The sequence below is a fragment of the Sinohyriopsis cumingii genome, chromosome 17, assembly GCF_028554795.1.
Source record: "Sinohyriopsis cumingii isolate HCF-2022 chromosome 17, ASM2855479v2, whole genome shotgun sequence".
NCBI lineage: Eukaryota > Metazoa > Mollusca > Bivalvia > Unionida > Unionidae > Sinohyriopsis > Sinohyriopsis cumingii.
Window position 1 is genome coordinate 102,951,318 of NC_142977.1, and position 13,037 is coordinate 102,964,354.

General features: G+C 35.7%; 1 protein-coding gene across 1 annotated transcript in view; it reads left to right on the forward strand.

Annotated features, from left to right (window-relative positions):
* LOC149779577 (CCR4-NOT transcription complex subunit 9) overlaps window positions 1-13,037 on the forward strand; it is a 64,390-nt gene that overhangs the window by 46,017 nt on the left and 5,336 nt on the right. Inside the window, exons 5-8 of the mRNA XM_089940324.1 lie at window positions 1,572-1,678; window positions 2,409-2,504; window positions 6,453-6,551; window positions 10,479-10,570. Of these exons, the coding sequence (XP_089796450.1) occupies window positions 1,572-1,678; window positions 2,409-2,504; window positions 6,453-6,551; window positions 10,479-10,570 (394 nt within the window). The remainder of the gene's footprint in view (window positions 1-1,571; window positions 1,679-2,408; window positions 2,505-6,452; window positions 6,552-10,478; window positions 10,571-13,037) is intronic.

A 13,037-nucleotide genomic window follows, 5' to 3' on the forward strand; every position in this document is an offset into this window, starting at 1 on the left:
TGAGAATACATAAAACCACTCCCAACAATCCAGTGAGCGTCTTCGTTAGCATCTTGATCAGCTTAAATTCCTGCAACATCTGTTTTTTTCCAAGGAGAGGTAATGGGCAAGAGTTCTGCCCTCTGTCTATTTGAAATAGACTGGATAAGACGATTTTTCCCTTTTAGTAGGGCTGGATTCACGAGATATTAGGATAATATTCCTAATGTAAAGTGATTGGTTAATTATTCATGAAGAAACATAGTTTACTTAATCTTTTGCTTTCTGATGTGTTCATTTAAGTCACATGTCCAAATTATATGGTGTAATGAACAAAGTGGGAATTTAACCCTTAACTACGTAAAAGTGGAAGTAGTCATTTTTTTCAACAAGTACACAGTAATTCATCAAGGATAAGTATTACAATAATTTGTTCCAAAAATTCTTAGATAACAAACCTACAAAAAGAATAAATACAGTTGCAATGATTATATAGCAGTGAACATGAAAAGCTCATGTTTTGATGCAGTCACTTGCATAATGCTTGACCAATGTGGGAAGTACATTTGATGTTACAGATATGTGATAACACATCACTGAATTACACAAGTTACAGTGAAACCCTGCTATAATGCAATGGTCGGAAAATACAAAGTGCCGTTTTGCTCATCTTCGCTAGCTAATGTTCTGGTAGTTAAGCATATCTACACTTTGGCAGATTGTTCAGATATTTTGAGGGGCCCCGAGTGGCCGAGTGGTCTAAAGCGCTCTTCGTTACGGATCACTGCCATCTCACCTCTGTCTGCGTGGGTTCGAGTCCAGGATTCGGCCAGTGTGGGTATGTGAGAAAGCTTGCCAGTAGCTTCTCGTGGGTCGGTGGTTCTTCCCAGGGTTTTCCTGGGTTCTTCCTCCACCATTAATACTGGCTGCCATACATAGCCTATCGTGTGCTGAAAAATGGCGTTAAACCCAACAACAACAACAACAACAGATATTTTGATGCTTCAGGTCTGTGAATTTCATTGAATGTGGCAACAAGCCACTGCATCCAACAAAATCAAGCTGTTCAAATTTGAACACTGTTTCTACAAGATTGAGACAAGTGGAGCACACAACTGGAATGGACTCCTAAATAAGCAATTTTAGATTGGCAGTCCGTATTTGTACAAATACATCCATTCTGTCAAATACATGTAATGGCTTCTCTCTAGTATATAATCATACTTTTGATGTTAACTTACAAAGCATCCTTTTGAAGTCAGTTGCCTCTACCATTTTGGTCAAGCGTACATTGCACCACTGTTGCATGCTGTTGGTTAGTTGGCATTGCATGCTAAGGAAGACAACCTGTGAAATCCAAATAGATATCATTTGGACAAAGCTCTGAAATATCTGTATGATCCACCAAGGTGTAGATAGGGTTATCTCATTAGAACTTTGGCTAGCGAAGATGCTATTTGCTATGTACTGTATCCAACCAAGTCAGTTAACTTACGGAAATACTGGATGTATATCCACTTAGCTGTACACTTACCAGTAACCTACTTAGCTTTTTATGACCTTTCCCAACTTTCATCTTCGTTATGTTACAGCCCACATTCCCTTGTTCCTCTACCCATTCCTGCACACAGTCAGCAAGACACGGCCATTTGAGTACCTGAGATTAACTAGTTTAGGGGTCATTGGTGCCCTTGTCAAGGTAACTCTGTTGATATACTTGGAAAATATTTGTTTCATGTACCTACATTTTTGTATGGCCTAGAAGAACTAGCGCTGTCATTTGGACAAAGTTATGAAGTTATAATGCAGTTCATTCTTAAATAAAGTCATCGTGTTTTCCTTTCATGTTACTACAGACCAATGGCCCATATTGATGAGTCTTTGCAGTTGGCAGATAACATTGTTTTTACTTAATATAGCACAGTATTTTCTCTTTTTAGTTTTTGGAGCTTAAATGTAAGAACTAGAGCTTGCACTAAATCCGTAGAAATGGCTTGTCACAAGACAGTACATTTCATTGCATGCATAATCTCATGTTTCAGTTTGTGCTAAATTAGTTTAATAATTACATGTATAAATTGCTTTTGATATTTACTCATTTCTTCTTAATTATCAAAAAAAAATTAAGTTGCTAACATATTTTCTCTAAAAATTAGGCCCCTTATTGTTTTCACTGCTCATCATCGATATTTTGAGTTATTAAAACGTTTTCTTTCACATGTGATAAATAAAGGAAAGTTATAGGTGTTATTGTCAATCTTTACTTTGTACCTTATCACACATAGCCTGATGTCAAGTTTGATCGAAATTCTCTTGAAAAACTGTTATAAATATTCTGATCCTAAGTGATTGGTGAGCCATAGGTCAGGGAATAGGATTAAATAGGTTTTATTTGTTATCCATATTAAATTTGTTTGTCTTCTCAATAGACTGATGAACAAGAAGTGATCAACTTCCTGTTGACGACCGAGATTATTCCTCTTTGTCTGCGCATTATGGAGTCAGGAAGTGAACTTTCAAAAACAGTAAGTCCATTGTAATTGGTAAAATCATTTACAAGTATGTATGCATCAAAATTTCAAAGAAAGCATGATTGTAAAAGATTACTTCAAATCTTTTACCAGGATCAAAATTTCTAAGAAAGCCATTTGTGAAATAATTTTTAAAATTTTCAAGTTATTGTTGTTGTCATTTCTAATTGTATTCAGTTTTTCATTTTGTCTCAGAAATTCATGGTATGATGGTTGGTTTTAATAACTTTAAAAAATTTTGTGATTTAGAGTAGATGTACAATCCTTGATGCCAAGATCACAAAATATTCCAGATATTTAAAATCTGACTCGAATAAAAACTGTTTCTAACTGGCTAACATGAAATCACTGACCTTTATGATTTGCTGATTGGCTAATATGAAATCTCTGACCTTTTAGATGCCAGAAACTTGGGTTATGTTGGAATCATTTTGGACTGACCAGGGGAGCAAAAGTCACTTTTGGGTGAAAGACTTCACCCTGAGGTAGTGGAAGGCAATATTCATGTTGCCATGTTACTGTATTGCTGGATGTGGGGTTGAAATATTTGAAAATGCACTAATTTGTCATATATTTTAGGAAGCTATAGTACAGTAGTCCCCCTCGTGAATCGCACCCCTGACCAGCAGCCACCTGCTTCTTACAGCCAGAATTCCTTGGCACCGACGAGTTTGTGTTCAAAAGTACCCCTCAAGAATGGCCACCCCTCTAACATAACCAATGGCTAGCATATTAGTACAAAAATGTAAAATGTTTCCCTCACAAGTGGCCACTTTTTATTTCAGATGTATCCAGAACCAATAATTAATTCATATTGTGAAGTAAGTTAAGTAATCAGATTATCTCTATCACTGATACATGTCTCCCATTGTCAAGTTTCCATTACTGAAAGAAGCATTGACTAAAGTACATATAACCCTAAGATTAATATTATATTATTGTCAATAAAATCTGACGTTTACAGGAAATGGGGTAACAATGTTATAATAGAGTTTTGGGCTTCACACATCTGTTGAGTTCTTCTCTTTGAAGATTACAACTGGATGTAATCGTCAAGAACATAACAGGTCAGCATAGGCTAAAAATAGATTTTGTGCATTAACTTACACACAGAGAAATGGAATAAAACAGGGTACCAGGCAAAGACCGAAAAATCACGTGACAACACATTTATCGCTTCCTTTATGAAGAAGGCATTTTGTCCACTCTACAAAAGTTTCATCTGCATAATTAAATTGCATACAGTTAGCAACATCCGAATAAATCATTGCCAAACATTAACATATCATCATGTAAATGGAGATGTATTATTTTAGAAGAAAGTAGGTTATTCTACTCAACGACATCAGGTAAGGTGGGAGTTGCTGAACAATTTTATGTTGAAAAGACTCAAATAAACAACATCATAACCAGTAAGGAGGTTATTCAGCAGCAGTGGGAAAATGGAGCAATGGAAAGAGAATTATGTATGTACCAAAATTTAAATGATGTTATTGAATGGTTTTGGAATATGCATGACAACAATACCTGCTCACATATCATGCTTACGCCAAGAATAAAAACGATTCATGTATATTCATTTGAAATTAGTCTATTATTATTATAACAAGAAGAACCGTTTAATATTTGTTACTTTTAAATGAAGATAAATGCTTTGAAGTATGTAGCTTTCTTACTACATACATTACATATACTTCTCACAAAAAATGTATTCCCCCTCTGGAAAGGTAACCCATCTTATAAGGCCACTTTCCTGGTGCAGAAGGGGTGGCCGTATAAGAAGGGGACCACTGCATTGTTTTTGCAATTTGAACATGCCACAGACTGACTGCCAGTAATTATATGATTAGGGTCTTAAACAGTTACTACCCCAGGTAAATGAAATGCTGATAAATTAATGTGTTTAATTAGTGGCACATTTCATCTCAAAAATGACAAAACACAATACTAATGATATCTTTCAAAGTGCATTTTAAATGAGAAACACATTAAGAAAGGTACAAATTTCAAAACAGGCAGATGAATTGCTATATTGCTTATACTAAGGGTGTTTCAAGATCATGTATCAAGTTACCTTTGTGGAAAAACAAATTTGAGACCAAATAATATCTAGTAATAAACTGTACTTCATAAACATAACTTGAATAAAAACAGAAATGACAGCAGCTACAACTACAAAATAGTTACTACTGCTGCTGCTATTGTTATTATTATTATTATTAGTATTAAAAAGTCTATAATATACCATTTTGGCATTATGGATAAAATTTATCAAGCCTCTCTAATGGTCATTCACAACTTCCTGTTATGCCTAGAGTGAGAAATGATTTTTCCATGTTGTGTAAACCTCAATGGGGTAGATACATTTTGAAAATTCAGTGTTGTCCAGTATATTGCTGCAGTTGCCCCTTAAATTGTAGTAATCTAGAATATTGAAAAAGTATATAGGTGGCGCTATACAGTTTCACATTTTGCATAGGGTTAGGATTTTAAAGAAAAAGAATTTCCCCGGCTCTCCTCACTGGTTTTACTGGCTGTTTAAAAAAGACTTTGTATATCTTAGGTATAATGCAAAGAACCTTTAATTCCCTTTATTTTGGTGTATGTTTGATGGGTGTACTATGGGTTATAGAGTATACAGCTTGGCCTTCAAATGTGCACCTTTCAAAAAAGTGCTAGCTCTACTTGGTCATTTTCACTTCCTGAACTTCAGAGGTCAATTGTATAAAAAAGAGCCGATAACTTTTTTTACATTTGATATATTTGGTAATTCATTCATTGTACTTTCAGAAGCTGGTATTGTCTAGTCTGGCAAAATTCATTTTCCCTATTTTAATAGCTGCTATGTATATGCACTTTAGACTAATTCAGACTGATTTTTTAACACAAGGGAGCAGTCATTTTAGTTATCAGTGTACTTAAATCATGTAAAATTTCCAAAAGTACAATATCCAAAAGAAATATCATCCACATTACATTAATGTAGCATAGAGATATGCCAACATTCTCTCCACTGTGCATGTTTTAAATGCGAACTACTTCACCTTACATACGTAACTCTCTCAAAAGTACATATTATCTGGTGAGCGCCACCATATATACATAAAAAAGTAGTAAAGTCCCAGGCCTATAGTCTTTAGCTCCTACCAAAATTGTCATGCTTATGTTGACATGGAGATACAAAATAAAAGCATATGTTAATAGAAGCCCTAGGTACCAACTTCAATTAAAATTTATTTGTTTATGTCAATAGGCTGCAAGTTCTGATCTATACATTGTTCTACAATTATTTGATTTTGCCAGCAGGCATTAATGATGGCATCACATTAACAAATGGGCATATACTTGGTCCTCCAATAAAACACAATACTTATGATGTAGTAATTATTTGAGTAAAGATTTCTTCCTGGTTCCTTATCTTTGGGCAGTTGCTTTGCATTACCCTAATCAGCACCAGAAAATAAATGTGCTTATTACAGTGAGCTTGACATCTACCATTACCCATCCCTGAATCACTTGGTCATCACAGGATTACTAGGCATGATTGACGCGGACATGTAGGTATCAAATCTTTTGTGATTATTAACACCAGGTTTGAACAAGAGCTAGCAGACCTGTAGGTTGCATCTACAACCCTTGTTTTTTTAATCATAATTATTAGATTTGTTATAAACCATAGCAGTGAAAATCTAGTTGAATGACCAGGTTGTGACTGTGATACACTTGGTTGCCAGAAGCTAAAATGTTGTTGACCCAGGCTGCTGGGCAACTAATTTTTCTACACCCGTTTAGAATGGTCTGTTTTGTGACAAGTTCTATATACATTTCATAAGATCACAATTAATGAAGAACTTATTACACATTACATCAGTGATGGTTGGATGTGATTTAAAAACATGTAATGTGGGCACAAACTGTTAATATGAATTTTCTGTTTTCCAGGTTGCCACTTTTATTCTCCAGAAAATCTTGTTGGATGAGACGGGGCTAGCCTATATCTGTCAAACATACGAAAGGTTCTCCCATGTGGCTATGATCTTGGTATGTGGAATATAACATTTCTTTCGGTATATGTGAGATATGTGTTAAGGTCTATTTTGTGTAAATCCCATAGCTTGCTACCTGGAATTGCAAGCTTGTTTACTTTTAAAAAATGTGTTGAAAGATTTTGTAAATTCAATTTACATAGAGCTGTTAATTTAATTTTTTGAAATACTCTGATGTTAGAAACGAATATCAATGCCTTACTACACAGATTCTTGGATAGTGTATTTTAAAGTAAAGTTTCATTTCTCTGAATAGGATCTGTTGAGTTGAGTTGTCTTCTGCAGAGACGCTGTCTTGGGCTTCTTGCAAAACTAACTGAGAGTGACAAAACTTTTGAGACCCAATACAGGGTGGAAATTACCCAGTTCATGAATTTCTATTTTATTCAAAAGTAATTATTTTTTTAATCAGTTTTTTGGGGTACTTTTGTCCATGATCTCAATTGATCTACCCCCCAGTAGTTTTAAATAAACATAGGCAGTCTTTGGGCAACCTGTTTGGGAATTTTTGCCCTGATGCCAAGTATACAGTTTGAGATTTTCATGTTATGATGTTATGTACAATGTTCTTCTTGTTAGGGCAAGAGTGTGTGTTAGATTTGGATTTTTAATGCAACTTAAAAAAAAGTTCAGTCAAATTGCTATGATGTCTGCAGTGTGGCAGTTTATAGTAATGTCTAGCACTGGAGCATCGTGCCACAAACATTCAGCATCATGTCCCACCCAGTCACATAATCCAGACACCAGGCTGACCAGTCCTAACACTTACCTCTAATGCTGAGTGCCAAGTGAGGCAGCTGCTACTACCGTTTTTATAAGTATTTGGTATGACTTAGCCAGGGTTCAATCCTGTGAGCTCCTGCATTTGAGGTAATGCTCTTACCAATTAGGCCACGGGAATGGTCCTATTAGAGCAAGAAAAAAGAATACAAGAAAATTGTTCTCTTGTTAAGAACTGTGTCATGCAAAGATGCCCTTAGCTTTTGCATGCAAACACTTACATGATTGAGAACTGATGTGGCTTGTACAGAAATTGCCTTGAAATGGGCTTGGCAAATTGATGTACCAGTAACTTATGAAGGAAATTTTTAGAATGTGAAATGTATCCAGAAGATGGGTTGAAAAGTGAAACAGTTAGGTATGGAAATTGGGGGCAGTTGGAAAGATTGTCGGCTTAGGATGACATTAGTGAAGATCATAGATCTGATCTTCTGACTTGGAAAAAAAAATGAGCAGATTTCAAACAGTGATGTAAGAATGCCCAGGTAACTGTACATCTCAGCACGTGGAAGACAAACAAGATGGTTAAATACTTGTTTTGCACTATCAGCTGTCATTCAGCATTGTTTTCTCTCTCCCCATACCCCCAATTACCCACTCTGGAGGTAGGAACAAAAGACCTGCACCTCTCAAGACTGACTTAATCTCTGTCAGATGGACTTTTATGTGATACTGAAGTAATCTTTTTCATATCCTTTTCTATGTAATTGTTACCCATTGTGAGGTATGTGTGTATATACAGTTTTAATGGCACACCAGCACAATTCTGGCTATATTGTGGAGAACAGTAATTAGCAAAACTGACCAAGTTAACACCTTGCCAAAATCCCCAGGAAGACAACCGTTCCAGCAGAAAAGTAGATGTTGCAGAAATGAATACAGGACACTATGACAACCTTTTCAGCTGAAAACCATCACAGGATGCATCAGACAACAGGTTACCATCATTAGTTGCCTCTTATGACATACAGAAGAGTGCATTGTACCTACTCTACATTCTTGAACCCATAGTAGATGGTGTCATAGTCTTGTACTAAATCATTCAAAGCTTTGCTACTGTTGGCCAGTTTGTGAATTGAATAGTTGTAGGCAATGGTTGCCATTAAGGACTTACAAAAATGGTACTAACAGCTGCCTCACTAGGCGCTCAGCATTAAGAGGTTAGTGTTAGGACTGGTTGACCTGGTGTCGGGTAATGTGACTGGCTGGGACATCATGCTATATGACTGAGACATGCAGGGTTAGTAGCATATTTCTTTTAGAAATTTCAAGGGTTTTTCAAGGTTTTACAAGGTTCAAAATCATGGTTTTCAAGGTGCATTATTACAATAATTTGAAAGGATACAGAAATGAAAAATAAATAAGTTAATACTTACTATACTTCATATCAGAAATATTTCTTGCAAATTTATTTTTAAAAAGGACAGTCAAGAGTATGATCACTGATATCATTCCCATTATACTACACATCCTACACCTGTACAGTCACTGAACAATGTTTATTGTACAATGTCTACACTATTTACAAAGTCCACAATATTTTAAAATGACTTTTTTTAGTTCTTGTAGCTTGTCATCAACCCGTTTTTCAATCGCTCAATGTTCAATGATTTTGTCCTTCACACTATTTGATGTTGTGATGGAGGAAATTTTCCTGTGTGTCTCTGCTTTCAAGGCATAATCAGCAGCAGCAGCTTTCATGGCCTGAATGTATTTTTCTGTACATGCCTTTCTTCTCTTTAACCCTGCTAGTTCCACATCCAGTGCTTTTCTTTTCTGTCCGCTTCTCTCTTGCTCAAGGTGTTTTCTCTGCTTGTCTAAGTACATGCTGTACCTACTATACGCATTGCCTGCATTTATAAGCATTTTTGGTGTATTCCACCAGCATTTCTTTCTCAACAGTTACTCTCCTTGCAATCAGAGTCCTTTCTTTCATATTTACATCTTCACACTTTTTATTGATGGAAAAACCCTTTCAACAGTAGCCTGTCCATGAGGCAAAAGAAAAAATGTTTTAACAACTGGTCACAGATGAATATATTCTTCCTGACATGCAAGTCTGTCATAATGAAATTTATCAAGTCTGTCAGTTTTCCTGGAAAATGAGCTCAGGGACCCACTGATGACAGCTTGATCAACAAATTAAGAATTTTCTGAGGACAGAATCACACTTTGTGATGTCATATCTTCTTGACAATCACAGTGAGTAGTCTTTCAAGCTTAGCCTCTGCTTCTGCTTTGTTCACAATAATTATTTCTGGAATCAGTCACTACAAATGCCAACACATCCTTTGCTGACTTGATAGCTTCCACTTTTTCTGGCTTGCAGTATTGTTTACAGAGGCTGCATGCAATTGCATTCAAATCTTTATGAGCAATGGGAAGCATTGGTTGGTCTGCTTGATACTCTGTCAAGAAAGGTTCCACTTGCTCTGATAGTGCCTTTCTTGGGTCCTTTGAAAATTGTGCTGGAGCTGCTCTTGATTTGCAAGGATTATTTGTTCAGCTTTTCAGGAATCCTCTATGTGCCGTGTCCAAAACTGCTTGGTGTACATTTAATTCTTTATAAAAAGCTAGATAGCTAGACTGCAGAAAACATGCCTGGATGTCAGTCCTATTGTGTTTTTCTTGTATTATTAGACTCTGCATGTAAATTTATTGTAATCTTTAAATTGTTCCACTTATCATTCTTCTTTGAAAGAATTACATAGTGTTTTATCATAATAATAAGCAGCTACATGGAACTCTGTGAAACCAGCTTTCATGATTTCATGCAAAATTGCCAGAATCAAATTCAAACATTTAAGAGTATGCATTGGAAGATGTTTCCATGTTTTTCCAGATATCAGTGACTCTAAAAAGTGTATGACCAATTATAAAAAAATCAAAGGGACATTACTACTAGTTATTTTCTAGTAACTAGTGTTTCTCATTATTTTCATAAAATCAGAAGAAAAAAGAACTTCAGATTCAAGTGATCATAACATTAAATGATAACCAAAAACCTGACCACTACAATTCAAACTGATGCCTGTAAACTTTTGTGTATTTTGCAGATTCCAGTTACGTAATAGGAATCTTGTAATTCATGCGAAATTGCCAGAATAAAATTTAAACATAAAATGTTTAACTCTTGTTCCAGGGCAAGATGGTACTACACTTGTCCAGAGAACCATCAGCAAGACTTCTGAAACATGTTGTTAGATGTTATCTTCGACTCTCTGACAATCCCAGGTAAGGGTTAACTTCTCCAGATACAGTATTTTAAAGATAATTTTTTTTTTGTGGATTGTAAATTATATTAACATAATAATAACAATATTCTCTTATCTAATTTCTAAGAAGCAGTATGACAAACGAACAAATACATTTCCAACATCTTGCAATCAGAATTGGGCATGCATAATAACCAGAGAACGAGTACAGGAACATTCTTCGAAATGGGAAGACACACCAGCAGTTATCATTACAGAAAGAAATGTGTTCTTGAACATTAAAACTCCTCAATGTGAGGTCAGTTTGACCAGACGGACAATGATAACACTAAGGGCATAATGCAATGATAAACTATATAACTCTTCTATAGGGCAATGATAACATTATATATAACCCTTCCACAGGGCAATGATAACACTATATAACCTTTCCAGAGGACATTGATAACACTATATAACCTTTTCACAGTATAAACATGTCCATATGGCAAATGATAACACTATATAAACCTTCCTGAGGACAATGATAGCACTGATTGCAATGATAACACTATATAAACCTTCCTGAGGACAATGATAACACTGCTTGCAATGATAACACTACATAAACCTTACTGAGGACAGTGATAACACTGATTGCAATGATAACACTATATAAACCTTCCACAGTGCAATGATAACACTGATAGCAATGATAACACTATATAAACCTTCCACAGTGCAATGATAACACTATACATCCCATCAACAGGACAATGATAATATTATATAGACCTTCCTGAGGACAATAATAGCACTGATTGCAATGATGACTCTATATAAACCTTCCACAGTGCAATGATAACACTATATATCCCGTCTACAGGGCAATGATAACATTATATAAACCTTCCACAGTGCAATGATAACACTATATATGCCTTCTACAGGGCAGGGATAACACTATATAAGCCTTTCACAGTGCTGTGGTAACACTATATATCCCATCTACAGGGCAATGATAACATTATATAAACCTTCCACAGTGCAGTGATAACACTATACATTCCATCTACAGGGCAATGATAACACCACATATTTATAGTTTTTGCATAAATCCCCATTTGTTTGTATCCCCCAACAATTTCAAGAACAAAAATCTTTAAGGTGATAAAAAAAGGCACAGAATTTAGTAATTTCATTCATTCATTCATCATTTCAAACCTAAGACATGAGTAACCCTAACATTGGTATTACATGATTGTTTCAAGCTCAACAGAATTTCCATACGAATGCAGTGCCATATTGCATATACTATGGGTGAATCTATTTTCCTCGGACAACAGAGTGACATAATTCATCTTATTCAGTAACTGCTGGAAAATTCTGTCAATTACCATAAGGGTGAGAGTTATGTCCCTTTGTACACATGACAGAAATTACTCCACTTGTTAAGTCCACATGAAAGGCAAATTTGTAGTTGTCATTCTTTTCCTTTTCTTGATTCAGTGTTGTAAATATTGGAAGCAGATGTCATAGTACTTTCCTCCTATGTACATATATGTGTAGTTGTGCATCCACCCCTTTGCTGAAAATAGACTTGTCCAGGAACTGGAAATGACTGGTGAGCAGGGTTGTCTTTCACACTGAAAACTTCTGTTTGGTGCGAAATGCTCTGACGAAGGCAGTGTTAGTCCCCCCCCCCCCAGTCATAATTGGGATTGAAATTATAAAACAGTGAATGAACTAAGTTCTATGCATATTTTATCTCATTTTTACTTTTTTTTTTTTTTTAAATGGCAGGGGGTACAAACAAATAGGAAGGTATAATCAGACTTGACCAAATTTTATAAAAGTGTAATCAAGAGATAGAGTCGATAAAGTGTTGACAAGCTTAGCGAATCAGATGCAAAATAACTTCAATAAGAGTAGATCTTGCTTATATTGTACTCATCCAAGATTTGGGTGATTTAAACCTGTTTAGCAAGTTTGCTCAAACATACAAGATGACCTCATTAATATGCATGGACTGTGGTCATTATTAAACATGCCTAAGATCTTGATGATATAAACATATTAAAGTTTGATAAAAATTGGATATAAAATATGGCCTCCAGAGTGGTAACAGCCGCAGCCAATCATATGCAAACTTGCCTCATTTCTATGTAACTGCTCCAGTGGCCTAGGGGTTAGAGCATCCGCCTCAGATGCAGGAGGTTGTGGGTTCTATCCCAGCTGAGTCATACCAAAGACTTATAAAAATGGTACTAACAACTGCCTCTCTAGGCACTCAGCATTAAGAGGTTAGTATTAGTACTGGTCGGCCTGGTGTCAGGATAATGTGACTGGGTGGGACATTATGCTGTATATGTGTCATGTTGCCCCAGTGCTAGACATCACTATAAATTGCCACCCTGCAGATGCTGTAGCGATATGACAGAATTTTTTAAAGCTACATTAAAAATCCAAATCACACACACACACACTGCTTGGATCTCACTCAGTAT